Source organism: Gossypium raimondii, chromosome 6, assembly GCF_025698545.1.
Source record: "Gossypium raimondii isolate GPD5lz chromosome 6, ASM2569854v1, whole genome shotgun sequence".
In the NCBI taxonomy this organism is placed as follows: Eukaryota; Viridiplantae; Streptophyta; class Magnoliopsida; order Malvales; family Malvaceae; genus Gossypium; species Gossypium raimondii.
The window spans coordinates 9335756-9353449 of NC_068570.1; the positions used below are offsets into that span (position 1 = coordinate 9335756).

The 17694-nt window shown below is 33.5% G+C and overlaps 1 protein-coding gene across 1 annotated transcript in view; it reads left to right on the forward strand.

Annotated features, from left to right (window-relative positions):
* Positions 1-17076, forward strand: part of LOC128041678 (phosphopantothenoylcysteine decarboxylase subunit VHS3-like) — a 38093-nt gene extending 21017 nt beyond the window's left edge. Inside the window, exon 2 of the mRNA XM_052631969.1 lies at positions 16885-17076. Within this exon, the coding sequence (XP_052487929.1) occupies positions 16885-17076 (192 nt within the window). The remainder of the gene's footprint in view (positions 1-16884) is intronic.
* Positions 17077-17694: the final 618 nt, after the last annotated feature.

Consider the following 17694-nt stretch of genomic DNA (forward strand, 5'->3'; position numbering starts at 1 on the left):
TAAAGATGTCAAAAATCAGATTAATTAAATCATAAAATTAAATGTAAATATATGAAATTAAGCATCTAAGGTGCAGTGTAAAATTTTTCAAACATAATTCAAATACTTTCTAATACTCCTAATTAACAGTTAAATTATGTTTATTCACATAATTGGATGCATTAACAAAATTTAACTCATCAAGTAGTGTCATCATGCATACACGTTAACTAAGTCTTAGAATTCAACTACTCAACTTGTTAAATTTGGCCTAACATGCATATCTAAAGAACCTACGTGTCCAAAATATACCATTTGGTTCATTGAAACATGCTGCAAACATCAGAATATTGCTTTGGCCTCAAAGTCTCATTTTAGCCATTAAACATGTCTTTAACACTTATGCATACCATTAAAACATATTTTGCATCATTCCAAAGCAATCAAAACAACAAATTAAAACCACAATTCAAATCCAAAATCCACAATCAGTTTATAAAATCTAGTCCCAAGGTATAGTCCCATATTGCCTTTAAACCACGTTTAAAACTAAAGTCACCTACGTAAAAGTATTTCCTTCCTTGGATCACCTTTATTGCTTACCTCTCACCCCTTGCTTCCCTTATTTTTATGCACATTTAAAGTGGAGAGTGTGAATTTAAAAAAGATTAGTGAATGTTCAAAAATACTAGTAAGCATACACAATTTCAAAAGTTAAGCAAAAGCATACTATAGGTACATTTGCACACTCATGAACCACAAGTTAAAAACACACTTCCATGTTATAAAGGCCTCTCAAATATGGTCTTATCCTCACATATAGTTGCACACCAATCATATATACATCAATTTATGATAAATTTTCACATTGAAACTATGAAACATACATGTATAAATATACACATTGCATTAACGGATCTCCAAACACACCTCAATTCATAGAGCCTAACACATCCCATAAGTGTAGCACAAGCTAAACACTCTCCAAACACGCCAACACATCCCATTGAATGGAGCTTAACTCAACATTCCTTTATCTCTCCAACACATTCATGAGCCTCTGTACTCATATCACATATCAACAATGGGTGAGTGCTCACAATCCTATAGCATGCCAACTAGATCCAATAGTTTCAAAAGATTACAATGCCAATATATTCACATTTACACATGTTTCATTACTGTTTCATGCACATTTTCGTATAACATTTTTCACATACATTTCACTTTTCACATACACTAAACATGCTTAACATAGGCATGTATTTTGCACTCTCAAGTGCTATCACATTGATCTCATAGAGCCACATTCACTTTAGATCATATACACGTGCATGAAGTCAGTAGATTACATATCACAAACATAGTTTACATCACATTTCACTATTTTAACACACTCTCAACACCTTACACAAATCATAGACACAATTTGCACAATTTTAAGCAAGAGCTTAGAAATGCTTGCTCATAGGAATTAGGTTAAATTTTAAGCTTCCTAAGCCTTCAATTAACATTTTGAATCATGCTTACCAGCAACAATTCCGAAACCCTAACAGTTGAAGCTTTTGTGTGCTTGGCCAAAAGCTCAAATTACATTCTCCTTACTTTTTGCTTAGCTTGTATAAGCCTCCAAGAAATAAAAAGCTTCACATACATGATAAAAATGATACAAACACATCACATATAGAAATAAACATCTCAGAAACACATCAAATACTCAAATCTGAACTAACTTTTCACAAACCAAAAAACAAGCTAGTTAAGTCAAAATTCAAATTTCTTGATCCAGTTTCATTCCTAATGCTCAAGATTGCTTCTAAACATCTAATTATACCTTTTAGGAATGATCACAACCAATTAGAACACCTAGGAACTCAGTTTTTAGTTTTCCAAAAAAAATCACCATTATTAAGCTTTGAAGTTGAAATTTCATTAAATCCATTAAGAATTCGTTAGGATCTGATAATTTGAGTTTCAAAACCTTTTTATCTAATCAAAATAAGTTATAAAACACCTAGAAACAAAGGTTTAACACAAGGATTTCAAATTTTACCATTTTCTAACTTAATTTTGACTTGAAGTTAATAAATCTTAGAAAACCCATTCAATAAGATTAAAGCTTGATTTGTAAAGCAATTTTGAACATAAATATAACCTGGAATTAGTAACTCACCTTGCTTAAGAAAGAAAAATGAGCTTATTTAAGGTTTCTTTGGAAATGCCTTGAAGAAAAGATGAATAAATTGAAGATTTTTTAGAGGTTTTTCTTTGAAGTTGATGAAAGATTTGGTGTTTGGGAGGAAGGAATTTTATATTTGTGGAGAGAATTTGGAAGGATTTAAAAAAAATTCAAATGAGAATGAGGATGGGAGGGAGTGACGGTTGGCTTTTAAAATTGACAAGGGAGACAACCCAAATTTTTTAAATTTGTGCTATTTGCCATTGGGCCACTCCCAATTTTATCCCTTTTACAAATTAATCATTCCTCTTAATTTAAAACTCATTTCCTTAATTATTTTTAATCTCAATTTAATTTTTAAAATTCATTTTAATTTTTTCAATTTTTTAAACTTTTCGAATACTATTTTAATAAAATTAACTTTTTGGATACTTAATTATGAGTTACTGTGTCTAATTTTAAATTCTCGATTTTTCCTGAGACTAACCCCCAATCTCTAAACCTAAGATATGAGCTCATATTGAAACTATCGGACCCAATTTCGGGGCGTGATAACTCTCCCCTTTAAAAAGAAATTTCATCCTTTTGAATACATGTTAAAGCATGTTTACTGCTAGTGTTGAACTGAATACACGTTAAGCATGTTAATTGCTAGTGATGAATCAAATACATGTTAATCATGTTTACTGCTAGTGATGATTCGTTCTATTACAAAGCATGTCATATTGCATAGCATGAGGTGGGATGATATGTATGGAGGAAGACTGGCAATTTAATAATCTACAAATAGTGTAGTTCGTTAATGAACCAAGTGGTAGTTTTTATCTACAAATATGTTGTGTATCCACAATAAGTGGTAGTTTATCTACAAATTAGTAGTGGTTTATCCACAACCCAAAGTTATAAGGATAGATAAGTTTTTGGGAACTCATAGTGTGGCGTGCATTAGTGGGGTAGAACCTTTTCTAATAAAATGAAATTACATTTTCATTCATGAGCATGTGTATACAAAATAGCGAATACTGAAATATTATAGTGATGTGCTATTCTGATAAACCGATACTGTGAAATTGTGAATTGCTTTACGAATGTGTTTATCCTAAAGATTGTTATATTGTATGCTATACTTATTGTTCCATACTGATTTTCTTGTGATTGGACGCACACTGAGCTTCTTAAGCTCACCTCCTTTATTTTCCATCTTTACAGATAACCTACCAGGTTAGGACACGGTGCGACATTTAAGGGGCTCAGAATCTTTTTATATATATATAAGTATTTTAGGCATATTTTTATAATTCTCATTGTTTTGGAACTGTATTATTTTATTTAAACTGTGGCATAAGAGTTAAGTTAAGGTTTATTAGCATGCATGAAATTTAATTTGAATTTAGAATATTGAATCATGGATTTAGAAATAATTATGCATAAAAATAATTATGATTTCACTTAATTAAAACTAGGTTGAATATCACTTTTCCGCTGCTAGATCATGAGTAAAATTTTGAGTAATAAATAAACTGGAAACTAATTAAGTTTTCATAGTAGGCATTGTTACAAAGAAACTATTAAGCTTCTTCGGTTTTGGTTAACTTGTGAGTTTTTTCTAAAAATAGGCTAAGTCTTCTTCTAAGATAAATTAATGTTTTAAAATGACCGTTTTATAAACTCAGATAGCTTGATGGGCCATTTTGGTGGCCAATGTAATCTTCTAAATTCGAGTCTAACGTTTAGGTCAGTTTGGGGATGTTACATTTCAAAAATCGACATTATCAAACTGATTTAATATAGGCCATTTCAATCAGTTAACCACCTTTAATTATTGGGCTAAGTTATTAGGCTTAAATAATTTACATTAATTTTATAGAATATAAATTATAAATATTTTAAGTAATTAAAAATATTAAATTAAGTCATTTTTCCTATCGGGTCAGTTTGAGAATTTAAAAACCAATAACTGACCAAAATAATTAAAAAAATTGAACCCATAACTGAAAAACCGACCAAACCGTCCAAATTGAAATTGACTAAGCTGATTGGACTAGTTTAGTTGGTTTTAATCGAAAATTGCTCTCAACATAAAATTGAAATTGTCATCCATAGCCTTCTCCGGTTGATCTCAACATAAAATCAATGCCCTTTCTCATCCTATGGCTTGATTATCTGTGAAATAGTGTGAACACTACGAATCTTCAAATGAAAGGTCGAATCAAATTACTCCGATCTACTTTTTTCAACTATTGGATCAAGCTTTGATTCTAGTATGTTCATGTCCTTATAGGTGGTTACCTATTCTAGTATATTCATGTCCTCATCGATGGTTACCTTCTTACAATTTGGATTCTCAAACAAATCCTTATTGTTTTACGATCCAAACCAAGAGACGCGAAAATGGGTCCTTCCTCTTCTTCTTCTTCTTCTTTGTTGAGTATTTTTGTGTGCCTGTATCTTAAGGAGACTAATTTCTCTATTTATATGATACGATTCCTAGATCTGACATCCTAGGAGGCTTCCATACATGCCAACACATACCCTATCCTAAGATTAACACATGTTCTTTAGGTGTGGGTTCGCTTGCATGATGATGCGAAACCACCATGTGCGAGCTCATGTAAGGATGCAAACCCACCATATGCGAACTCATGTAAACGAACTACGCAGGCTATCATTATTGGAGTAAAGGAAATCTGTTCGATCCCAGTTGGATAACCGAGTAACGTGTCGGTAATGATGAACACCATAACAATTTGTCGGGTATCAACATTCTTAATGTTGATTCTTCTCTTACAGATTGTTTCTATTTTCTTTTTTGGGCTAAGTTTTTTAGAATTGTTCTAATTTGCCAAATAATTTTTGTATAGCTTTAAATTTAGATTTGGAAAAGTTGGAGTTAGATTTTGGCAAAAGAAAGGCGATATTTCGGTCAAGGGAAATAAGCTCACTCCAATATGTTTCTTTGTCGGAGAGCGTTGTTGGATGATTTGACTAAGGAGGTGGTGGCGTGAGACTAAGGAAGTGCTAGGTTTTGAAAGAACTGAGCTTTTAGTTTCTTTTATAGAAAGAATATAAATATTGTAAATTGTATAATCTAATTGTAAAATAAATAAATAAATAAATAACATTGTGACATTAAATATAATAGTCTTTATGAATAGTTTATATATGCAGTTATATTATATTTACAATCATGATATTAAAATCGTATAAGTTAAAGTGTATAAAATTATAAAGTATTAAACATCTTGTACAAACTTATGTCACGGGCCAAAGTGCAAAGCCCGTGACCATGGCACAAGATGCGCCCCATGGAGGTCTATCGATTAGATGGAGAACATTTAGCCCACGAGAACTAGCCCAATTCAAGGAACTATTGGAGAAGCCTGTCAGATTGAAGCCTGGTTGGCCCGATAATTAAGATATGAAAACTTAGGCTAATTTGGTAACTAATCTTAGAAGATTGAGGTAATCATATCTTGCAAAGATTAGATTAGATTTGATATGATATATCTTGTAAATCCCTAAAATAAAGGGATATGGTTAATCTCGTCCGTCGATGTAAATGAATCTTGACCGCCAGTTTTGGGGGAGCTCAACTATAAATAGAGAGCCTCCCCCTCATTTGTATTCATTCCATTGTATGTTGAATTCTTTAGAGTAATAGAATTTAGAGAGCATTTACTCAAACACCTTGTGTGTTCTTTTCTGTGGCCTTCTCTTGTTCTTTTATTGTTCTTCTTTTGGCATAAATCGCTTCTGCTCTTCAATTTGGTGCCTTGGAGGAGTTCTTAAGGAATCCTCACTTGAGTAAAGGCTGACTTAGGCGAGTTTGGACGAACGGATCGCCTAAGGCCGCACGGATTGCGAGACGAAAGATCTAGCCCCGTGACACTTATACATGCATGTATTAATTAGTTTACTCTATAATGTCAATGCTTGGATGTGTAAATTTGTTTTACAGTGAGAATTTAAGTACTATTAATATCATATTTTTATTTATACATAGTATCAATTACCTTTCATTAACGTTTTCAATCGTTACTTTTTTAAAATATATAAAACAACTCATTATTTTTTTAATTTTTATCAATTTCTTAAAATTTCTTTATCTTTAGATTTTTAAAATTATTATTTAATTACTCAATAGATAATAGTTATTTTATAGAAAATTTAGCTAAAAATTAATTTAAATAATTTTTATTTATTGTTAAAAATATAGTTTAATGTCCAAAATTCAGATAAATATAATATCAAAATATCAAAAGATAAATAATATTTACCTTAATATTAAATTAAAATTATCATAAATATAATTATTATTTAATTATCATAAAGATAAATATTATTTATCTTAATATTTAAATTTCTTATGATTAGAGTTTTAAAAATTATCATTATAATATAATTTAAATTTTTAAATTTTTATTTTAATTATTTGATTAAATGTAAAATTATCATAAAATATGTATCATTTAATTTAAATTTAAATTTAAAATTAAAATAACTAGAAATATAAATTTATTAATTCTTAAATATTCTAAAAATTCTATATAAATATTGACAACTATTATATAAAATTATTTTAAATAATAGTATTTCAATTTTTTCATTTTTAAATGGGATAATATAATTTTTTACTCTTTAACAAGTAGGACTACATTGGTACCTGTAGTTTTTCTTTTTTTCACTTTGATACCTGAACTGGGTAACTAGATTCACTTTGGTTCTTGAACTTTTATTCCATCAAGATTTAATGATGTGACCAATGTTCTTGAAACATAACTAGATTGGTCAGTTGGACTGATTGGATAGAGAATCATTCGGTATACTGGTCAAAAGAAAGGGATTGAATTGATTGAATCAGAAATTGCTCAAAACTGGTAAAAAAACTGGGTCAAAAACCAGTAATTGAATAAGTTGAACCAGTTTTATAATTTTATAAATTTTTAATTAATTAATTGTTATTGTTTTGGCATTTGAACCGATCAAACCGACTGGATCAGGAGCCAATGGTCTAATAGATTCATCAACTGATTTGGTTATTAGAACATTACATGAGACACTCTAACATTGTATCATGTCATCATTTGAAAATTTATATAATTTTTTTAAATTTTTAAGTGATGATGTGATACAATCTCAGAGTATAATGTTACCAAATTTTTATATTTTTCAAGTTTGAGAATCAAAATAAACCTAGTTACCAAGTTGAGATACCCAAGTGATCCTAATTATCAATTCAGGGGTTAAAACTATTTTTTCCCTTTTGAATGATCTTTTCTATGTTCTTATTTTAAATTTTATTTCTATGTGTTATCAATTCTTTTAATTTTTAAATATTAAATTAAAAATAATGTATATTTTAATTAATACATATAATCAGAATAAATTATTTATTAAATATAATTATTTAATTTTAACTAAACTACTCAGAATAAAAGTTTGTATTCAAATTTTATTCTAGTTTTCATATTTTAAATATTAATTTAATAATTTATTTTTTATATTTTTAGCAACTGAGTTGATATTTTTAATAACATCAAACAGTGAGAGAATTAATATATACTAGAGATTAAAATAATAAAGTATTATTCCCATAATTTTTGTGCAGTCCATGCTCTACCCACCTGTACCTGAGTAATGATGTCAAAATGTCCATCACAATTGTCCTTCTTTATTATAATAATATCACGCTCTAGGGGCGTCGCTTCAAACTTAGAGCGATGGAATTGCTCCTTCCCCACTCATCACATGCTACATATGAGCGTCAACTAATTTATTTATTAACATTAAATAAGCATTTTGATTTGTTCAAACTCAGACTGAACCACCAATAGAAAACAGAATCCTTCTTCAAATCTCATAATATATTTAGAATTATTATTTTTAAAATATACTATTGTTACTTCCAGAGTAAAAACACTCTATAGTCAATATTAAATAATTAACCATTTATCTATTCGTATTATTATATTCTATATGTATACAAGTTCTAACGGAGAAAATTATGGAATGTGTAGATTTCAAACAAAATTTAAGGGATAACAATTTTGTTTTATTTATTTATTTTCAAATTAAGGAATAGATAGATTTTGTAAAGCTTAATTATAATGTAGATAAAAGTACACTTTACTGGAAAAATTTTAAAATAATAAAGATGAATTGTTCGATTCTCAACTGTTAGAAAATTGGACTAACAGTAAGAAACTGAAAGATGAAAAAAAAGATTGAAAACACCCAACAACTCTCAAACTCTAACTTTATATAAATTCCTCCACTTATCTTTTTTTTTCCATTCAATTTCATCCATCATTCCTCTCAATTTCAAGGGAAATTTACCAATAAAAGCCCATTTTTTAAAAAAATTACTGAAATGGGCCCATTATTTAATTATTTACCGGAATGGTCCATTTTCCGCAAAATCGCATCCACGTCAGCGCGATGTCAGGGTACGCGCTGACGTGGACGTGATTTCGCCGTTTTTCCCACGTTAGGTTTTTTTGGCTTTAAGGTTTAGGGTTCAAGCTTTTTAGGGTTTTTAGGTCCTGGAAGAAATAATTTCGAGTTGATGTTTCTAATAAAATAGTATAAAATCGCTTCTAGCAGGATGCTATTTGAGAAAAATTTGTAAAATCGCAGCCTCGTGGATGCGCTTTTGCTACAGTAGGGCACTGAAGAAATAATTATTTTTTGACGTTTCTGAGCAAATAGTATAATATCGCTTCTAGCAGGATGCTATTTGAGAAGAATTTATGAAATCGCGGCCTCGTGGACGCGCTTTTGCTACAGGAGGTCATGTAAGAAATATTTTTTTTGACTTTTCTGGGCAAATAGTATAAAACCGCTTCTAGCAGGATGCTATTTGAGAAAAATTTGTGAAATCGCGGCCTCCTGGACGCGCTTTTGCTACAGTAGCATGTTTGGGCTGAGGCTATAAATTAGGCATAAAATGTTCTCAGAATGCATAAGTCACAACAGAAACAATTTAGAGAGGCTAAGAAGGTATTAGTGCTGTTTCAAATATGAGTGAACGTATTAGTGCTGTTATTTATTACGATGGTGAGGTTTGCCACACAGAGAATGGTGTTATTTTTTTGTCGGAGAATACGGTGCGACTAGTTTGTAACCAGAACATAGATTTGACAGAACTTCGTAAAAGAATTAGGCGTAAAATTTTCGAAACGACGCCAATGAAAGTTCTATCTATGACGTATCGATTTTGTTCTTCTGTTGATCCGGTGACATATGACTCGTTCGACATAAAAGGTGCTCGTAGCTTGAGGCAATGGTGCAGACTCATCTTGCTAGTGGAGCACATTATATTGAGTTATATGTGCAATTTACATCGCCAACTGATGTACTTGCGACCAGTGTTCGAGATGTATACACGACCTCTGGCCGACACTCAGTTAGCGGGTTACAAAATACGGAACAGCCCATGTTCGGTAGCAGTGTCGAATGCACATCCCCTGCGAGACACTCTATCGGTGGATCGGACATGTACATTGGTGGCTCGACGTTTGATGCTGGAAATACATACTGGGGAACGGCATCAATTTCTAGTGGGCGGCAATCTACATCCAATTGGGGACGTTATCAAATGCCCAGAAGAAGGGATGACGTACTCCCTACGACATCAACCGATAAGGGGACCTGTTAAAAGATGACTTCGATGTGGATCCACCTCGAGAGCCCGGGCCAGATGGTGCAGAAGTTGGTTTATTTTCTGAACCAAAGCCTATTCCAACAGAAGCTGAAAATGCTGAAAGGAGTTCAGATGAGGAAGAAAATCCACGATTCAGAGCATACTCACCTCCAGCCCACATGCATAATGTCGATCTGTCTGCAGATGACGCGTTAGAGTTTTTAGATCTACCACACCGGTTCCGTGATCGTACAAGTTCGAAGGTAGATTTCGGTGAACTTGAAGTTGGTAATCAATTTACCAACAAGGATAGTTTTATTGGTGCTTTGAGACAACATAGCATCAAAAACGGCGTTAACTACCACGTCGTTAAATCAAAATCTGATAAGTTTGAGGCGAAGTGTGCAGTGCAAGACGACACATGTTCATGGAAAATCTACGCCTCGTTAAGGAAAAGGACAGGGTTGTGGGAGATAAAAAAGTACAAAGGTCCACATACATGTGTTGCAGGTATAGTATTGACGGTATCTGAATAATACTTTTATTATGCAATGTTACATTATTTAATGTACTTCCTTTATAGGTGTTTAACAAGATCATCTCAAAATGGATTCAGCTATGTTAGCTAGCTTGATACTGCCCACAATAAAAGTAGATCCTAGGACTTCAGTGCCGGTGTTAATTGCCAATATCCATAGCCAAATGGGGTACACGTCCTCTTACCGCAAGGCTTGGATAGCTAAGCAAAAGGCGTTAGAGAAGATACATAGTGGGTGGGACGCCTCATATAATGAAATATGGCAGTGGTGTCAGGTGCTAGAGAGATACGTCTCAGGTGCCATCACAGACCTTGAAACGGAACATGCGTACTACAACGGCCGATTGCTACGTGGATGCCAAGTGTTCAAATGTCTGTTTTGGACCTTTAAGCAATGCCGAGACGCATTTCCATACTGCAAGCCGTTGGTACAAATTGACGGTACCTTCATTTTCGGTAGGTATACTTACCGGCTATTGCTTGCAGTGGCACAGGATGGCGGTGGGAGAATTCTTCCAATTGCATTTGCAATAACACCGGGGGAGTCGTCTGATGACTAGGACTTCTTTCTCTCTAGGTTAAGGAGGCATGTATGCCCCCAACCTGATATCTGTGTTATTTTAGATTAGGGCACCGGTATTCTAGCTGCATTTTATCGAGAGGGAAGCTTATGGCAGCGCACACACCATAGATATTGCCTAAGACACGTTGCTTCGAACTACTACAGGCAATATCCATCTAATTAAATTAGGTGGGTTAGGGTTTTTAATCAAATTAGGTTAGGTTAGAGTTTTTAATTAAATTAGGTTAGGGTTAGGGTTTTTAATCAAATTAGGTTAGGGTTAGGGTTTTTAATCAAATTAGGTTAGGTTAGGGTTTTTAATTAAATTAGGTTAGGGTTAGGGTTTTTAATCAAATTAAGTTAGGGTTAGGGTTTTTAATCAAATTAGGTTAGGGTTAGGGTTTTTAATCAAATTATGTTAGGGTTAGGGTTTTTAATCAAATTAGGTTAGGTTAGGGTTTTTAATCAAATTAGGTTAGGGTTAGGGTTTTTAGTCAAATTAGGTCAGGTTAGGGTTTTTATTCAAATTAGGTTAGGTTAGGGTTAGGATTTTTAATCAAATTAGGTTAGGGTTAGGGTTTTTAATCAAATTAGGTTAGGTTAGGGTTTTAATTAAATTAGGTTTAATCAAATTAGGTTAGGGTTAGAGTTTTTAATCAAATTAGGTTAGGTTAGGGTTTTTAATTAAATTAGGTTAGGGTTAGGGTTTTTAATTTTTAATCAAATTGGGTTAGGGTTAGGGTTTTTAATCAAATTACGTTAGGGTTAGGGTTTTTAATCAAATAAGGTTAGGGGTAGGGTTTTTAATTACATCAAATAATATCAAAATAACTCGAAAAAATTTCTATTTTACTACATCAAATAAAATTCTATTTTATTACATAAAATAAACTTCTATTTTATTACATCGAATAATATCAAAATAACTCTAACAATTTCTATTTTTTTACATAAAATAATATCAAAATATTCAAAATATTTGTACAAATAAATTTAAATACGGCAATCAATGTCTATGCCCGAGGGATTCAGTGCCACATGGCGGCCGTTGACGGTTACGCGCTGGATTCCTCCTTTCTCTAGCTTCCGGTGGCGGTTGTTGTTCCTCCGGTAGGAATTCTGGTTTTTCCAGTTCGGCATCTGGTTGTCGGACTTGGGACGATGATCCACCTTCAAAGAATAGTGTATGTGGAGGTGTTTGCATCAGGAGCGGGGACGGTGTTTGAAACCCATACATTGGTGGGGATTGGTAAAAAGGAGAGCTCCCCGACGACCCCCCTTGCGATCCCTTGTGCGCCACTGGCCTATACATCGGCGGTCCGCTCGGTATAACAGGAAATGGAGCTGAACCGGGCATTTGGCTACAACTTGCCATAAGACTCGGAAAATGATACATATAAGGGTTAGGGTGCATATAAGGGCTAGGAAACACACCTGGCATCATCTGAAAAGGTGGTTGTGTGGGTATCATTGGCTGTACTACTGCGTCGGGTGACTGCGTCGGTGGTCTCGTTGGGCCTGGTGATTGCATGGCCGCTGATGATGAGCCGAGTGAATGTCTGGGCCTCGTTGTGGGGCTGCCTTCGTTGTCTTGTCATCTTGGATTTAGAGGCCCGTGTATTTCCATTTCACGACGTTTTTCCCGCTGCCTCTCCTCTGGTGTCAGTAAATATGGCTTACCATGGATCCTAAACCATGGCATGTATTCTGGAACACACGCTAACTCTGGAATGATGATTGGTTCCCGAGTAGGTAGATATTCATACCGATCTTCCTACATTTCCATGTACACAGACCAGTATCTCGTCCAATCCATATTCAATTGCCGAAGGTCGACTTTGTGTTGCTCGTCAAACTCCTCAGGATCCACCGGAATCGGTTGTCTACATCCAAATTGTCTATAGCACTCTGTCTGTCTGGTGCAACTACACGGTTGCGTAGTTGATCAACACGACTTTCACGTGCCAAACTTGTGGATTTTGTAAAAACTCTTCCGGGATTACTGCCCGAATTACCGGATCCTCGTATGGTGTCCACTGAAACTATATGAACATGATAGAAATATTAGTTATATTTATAATACTAAATACTAAATACTAAATACTAAATATCAATCGACTAGCGAATGTATGGAAATATCTATTTTCAATAATACTTACTTCTGCTTCCGACCGTTGGTCCAATAGAAGCCGTATATCTTCAAGTGAGGACGGTAATCGAGCATAACTTGCCGGATGGTTCCACCTAAGTAAATAAATTTTTAGCATACTTTTATTTTTAAAAATCTACTTAATAATTGTAAAATGTAATATAAAATTTACCACGTTATGAGCGGAAATGTATATGGATGGTTCACCCGAGGACCTAGAAATAGAAAGCGAAACTGTGCCCACGACTGCAATAGTGATAGGCAACCTCCGACGTTTGCTCTCCTCGGTCGCGTCGCCCTGCACATCTCCTGATATAATGTTGCCAAGACAGCAGACCCCCAACTAAATTCACCGGCTACTCTAAAATCAACGAGTTTCAGCAGCCATCTTAGATGTACGCGGCTCCGTGACGTGTCGGGCATCAGATAACCTCCAATTATTTGTAGAATGTATGCCCGAGCATATCGGATTCTTTCAATTTCGGTTGAATCTTGATTCAGATCAGGGAATGTGTCACGTAACCAGCCCATCTCGACCTTACCTCCCTCCATTTTCTCCGGAATAGTGCCCCAAAGCTCGTAGCACACTGCCTCCCAATTGCTAAATTGGGCAGACCCGATAACTGGGTACCCGTCCACTGGCAATCCCAATTGCAGATGGACATCTTCTAGAGTGATAGTGCACTCTCTACATGGAAGATGGAATGTGTGCGTCTCGGGTCTCCACCTCTCGATCAATGCATTGATCAGTTTCAGGTCCAACTTGTATCCCCGGCCTACCGTCGCCACGTACCAAAAACCCGCTTCCCGCAGGTAATTCTCTACCAACGGTGATGGAAGAGCATGCATATTTCGGATATTGCATTCCAATACCCGATCTACAGACTTTTATAACAAATAATAAATTAATAATTATCTAAAAGTGCATAAATAAAAAATTCTTAAATTATATTTAAAAATTAAATTTAACACTTACCATTTTTATTCATCCCACCGATATGTGATGATATTATCAAGACGAGTCAATGATCCGGCCATTGATGAAATCGTACAAATTTTTACGATTTATAAAAAATTTTAAAATTATTTTAAAAAAGGAAATTTGGAGAAAATTGAAATTAAATATGGATTTGAGAGAATTTTGGAAGGAAATTGAGAGGAAATTGAAATTAAATATGGATTTGAGAGAATTTTGGAAGGAAATTGAGAGAATTTTGGAAGGAAATTGAGAGGAATTGAGAGGAAATATGAGAGAGGATTTGTTTCTGAAAAAATAAAAAGGGGTGGAGGTATTTATAGTTTTTTTTTACCGTTAGGGGGGGCAACGGTCAAATTTTTGACCGTTGGGTACTGTTCACGCGCGGGTGGAAATCGCGTCCACGTCAGCGCGAGTTGCTGACGTGGAAGGAAATCGCTCCCTCAAGGACGCGATTTCCTTCCATGTCAGCAACTCGCGCTGATGTGGACGCGATTTCTTGGCACGTACCCTGACATCGGGCTGACGTGGACGCGATTTCGTGGAAAATGGACCATTCTGGTAAATAATTAAATAATGGGCCCATTTCGGTAATTTTTTTAAAAAATGGGCTTTTATTGGTAAATTGCCTCAATTTCAAACTCTTTTTCTCTTAATTTTTTTTATCTTAATACCTTAATTTTCTGTAAACAAATTTCTTCTCTTAACGGTTAGTAATTTCTTTATTTTATTCAATTTTCATCATCTCAAATATTTCGTAAAATAAGGTGACTTATTCTTTTAATAGGTTTAGCGATTTTTACGTTAAATAAATTGTTACTTTAGTGGTAATTTAATAATATTATATTTTTTAGTTTTTTCTTTTCTAAATTAATTAATCTTATTTGATTTGATAAATGTTACATGTTTTAAAATGTCAATGCCTCTAACTCGGTTTAGATCGCAAGCATATATTCGTTGTCCAATTATAAATGGTAAGAAAATATTATTATATTTTTATTTTAATTAATATTATTATATTTTTAATACTATTATATATTTTAAAATTTTTTATGTTTATATAATTAGGACGAAGATTGAATTATTGAAACATATATACATAATTTAAGTGCGAGAGAACCACATGTTATTGAAAAGTACTTGAAAGAGGTAGGACTCTTACATGTGTCCTGTATGCTCGACAAGACTAAATAGAAACCCACACTTATTAGTGCTTTGTTAGAAAGATGGAGACCCGAAATACACACATTTCATCTTTTGTACGGCGAGTGTGCGATTACACTGGAGAACCACAACTTGGTCTACCAGTTGATGGGTAGTCATTATGAGGGTAATGCATATTGGGGATTGGAAGCCAATTTGCCACTGGCTATTATGCAAGGTGCATGACAAGTTTAGTGTTAGAAGATAATTTCTCACATCTTGGCAACTCTTCTAGTATGGTTGAAAGACAACAATTTGCTCAAGCATTCATACTAAGGTTGATTGGAGGTCTTGTAATGCTAGATAAATCTCAAAATCTGGTACATTTAAGGTGGCTCCTACAACTAATCGACCTAAAAGAAGTTTGACGACTTTGTTGGGGATCAGTTGTCTTGGCTACTTTGTAATGAGAAGTGTGTCGAGCAATTGAAGCATAAAAAATTAAATCGATGGTTGTATATTCCTTCTTCAATCCTGGGCATGGTACCGCTTACCATTTTTATGTCCTAAGTAAACTTTCCTTACCAATTCCCACTAATAATAAGGCAAGATTCACTTAACAATATAGTTATCATATTATCTTTTTTCATTTTTTTTTGGAATAACATATTATTTGAACATGTGGAACAATGACGTGAGTTATATGGGTATACCGAATGAGCTTGAAGATATCCGATTATTGTTAGATGTCAGAAGTCGAGATTAGTTTTGAAGTTTTCAATTACATGATAATTACGTAAGGATTCAAAATTTAAAATTAGGTACATAATGAATTTTATAATTTTGTATTTTTGTTTGAATGGATGTCATACTTTGATCCGAGAATTGAAGAATGCATCATGTCTGAATTTTTGACAAATCATTATATTTGGCATGTCAAAGTGTCATTAATATATGTCAATTTGGTTTTATGCAAAATATTTCGTCCTCACCTCAAAACTTCGATGAACTTCACAAGATTAACTTGTGGGGGAGAACCAATGAAGATTGGCCTAAATTCCATGCAAAAAAATTGTCATATCAACTTGTGGGAATATAGGTGTGATTTTGTACCTATACGCGAACAAATTGTCAGAATGGATTTAGCAACATCTTCAGATTACATGGCATGGTTTAGACTTAATGGTAAGTCATATCTATTGTTGGAACAGGAAAGGAGTAGACAAATTTGTCGTAGAAGGCCAACACGACCCCATATGAGGTCACAATCGGGACTAAATGCATCGAGTTCATCATCATCAGCTCCAACCACAAATCTTATACTAGTAGGTGCACCTCTCGGTCAGTGTGGTTCATATATTTTTGGTGCATTTACTAACAACCCTACTTTTTTCACATAAGTACCAAACTATGCACCATCATCGATATATGCCCCATCATCCATTCCACCATCATATCATGCATCAACACCTTCCCCATGAATATTGTTTGCACCATCTTATCTTCAGAAGCATATTATACATCATTGTCATCAAAAACACCATCGTATCCAAGATTGCTTACAATTCCAGCATTTTATGCACAATTGGATAGTTCAACACCCTATATTTCTTCATCGATAGTGTCACAAGCATTACCAAAATCAATATTCTTTAAAAATGGATCATCTTCACAGCCATCTACTAATAAAACCGACAATATACGATCACAACCTAGGATGAAATGCAGTCTAGCACGAAAGAACAAGATGAAGATGAAGATAACGCTAGAGGTGAAGATGGAGATGAAGATAATGTTGGAGGTAAAGACGGAGATGAAGATAATGATAATGATGATGATGATGATGATGATGATGATGATGATGGGGACAATGAAGATGACGATGATGAGACAGAACCCCAACCATGAGGAAATCTTCATCGTAACCAACACCCACTGGGTTGTGGCACACATTCGGCCAAGCGACGGAGATTATTTTTTCATATTAATTTTTTTCATGTACATCATCATTTAGTTTGTTAACTTTTAATTTTTAAAAAAAATTATACATGTAATGCTTCCATTTATATTTTTATTGTATTTTTACATCATCAATCTACTTATTTACACTTTATCAAAAAAAAATTGTATGTTTAATTCAATTTTGAATTATCCATTAATTTTAAAATTAGTCAATATAATATTAGAATATATTACATAATTAATGATTTTGTTTGTTATTCTTTTGTTAAAAATGTAAAAATATAGCTAAATTAATTAATTTTTTAATTCAATTTGTTAACTACTAAAATTTCCATTCTATCCAGATAATTAGCACTGTATTTGTTTACTACCAACAAATTCTCCAACATTTCATGGAATCGATGTTAGACAGATTCATACCCTGCCGAGGAAAATAAATAGTATATCATAGAAAATAATATTTACTATGTACCCATGTTAATAACATATCGTTGTTCGTCATCTTTTTGGAATTAGATTATGTAATTTTCCCCGATATGACGTATACAATACCTATGGTGTGCA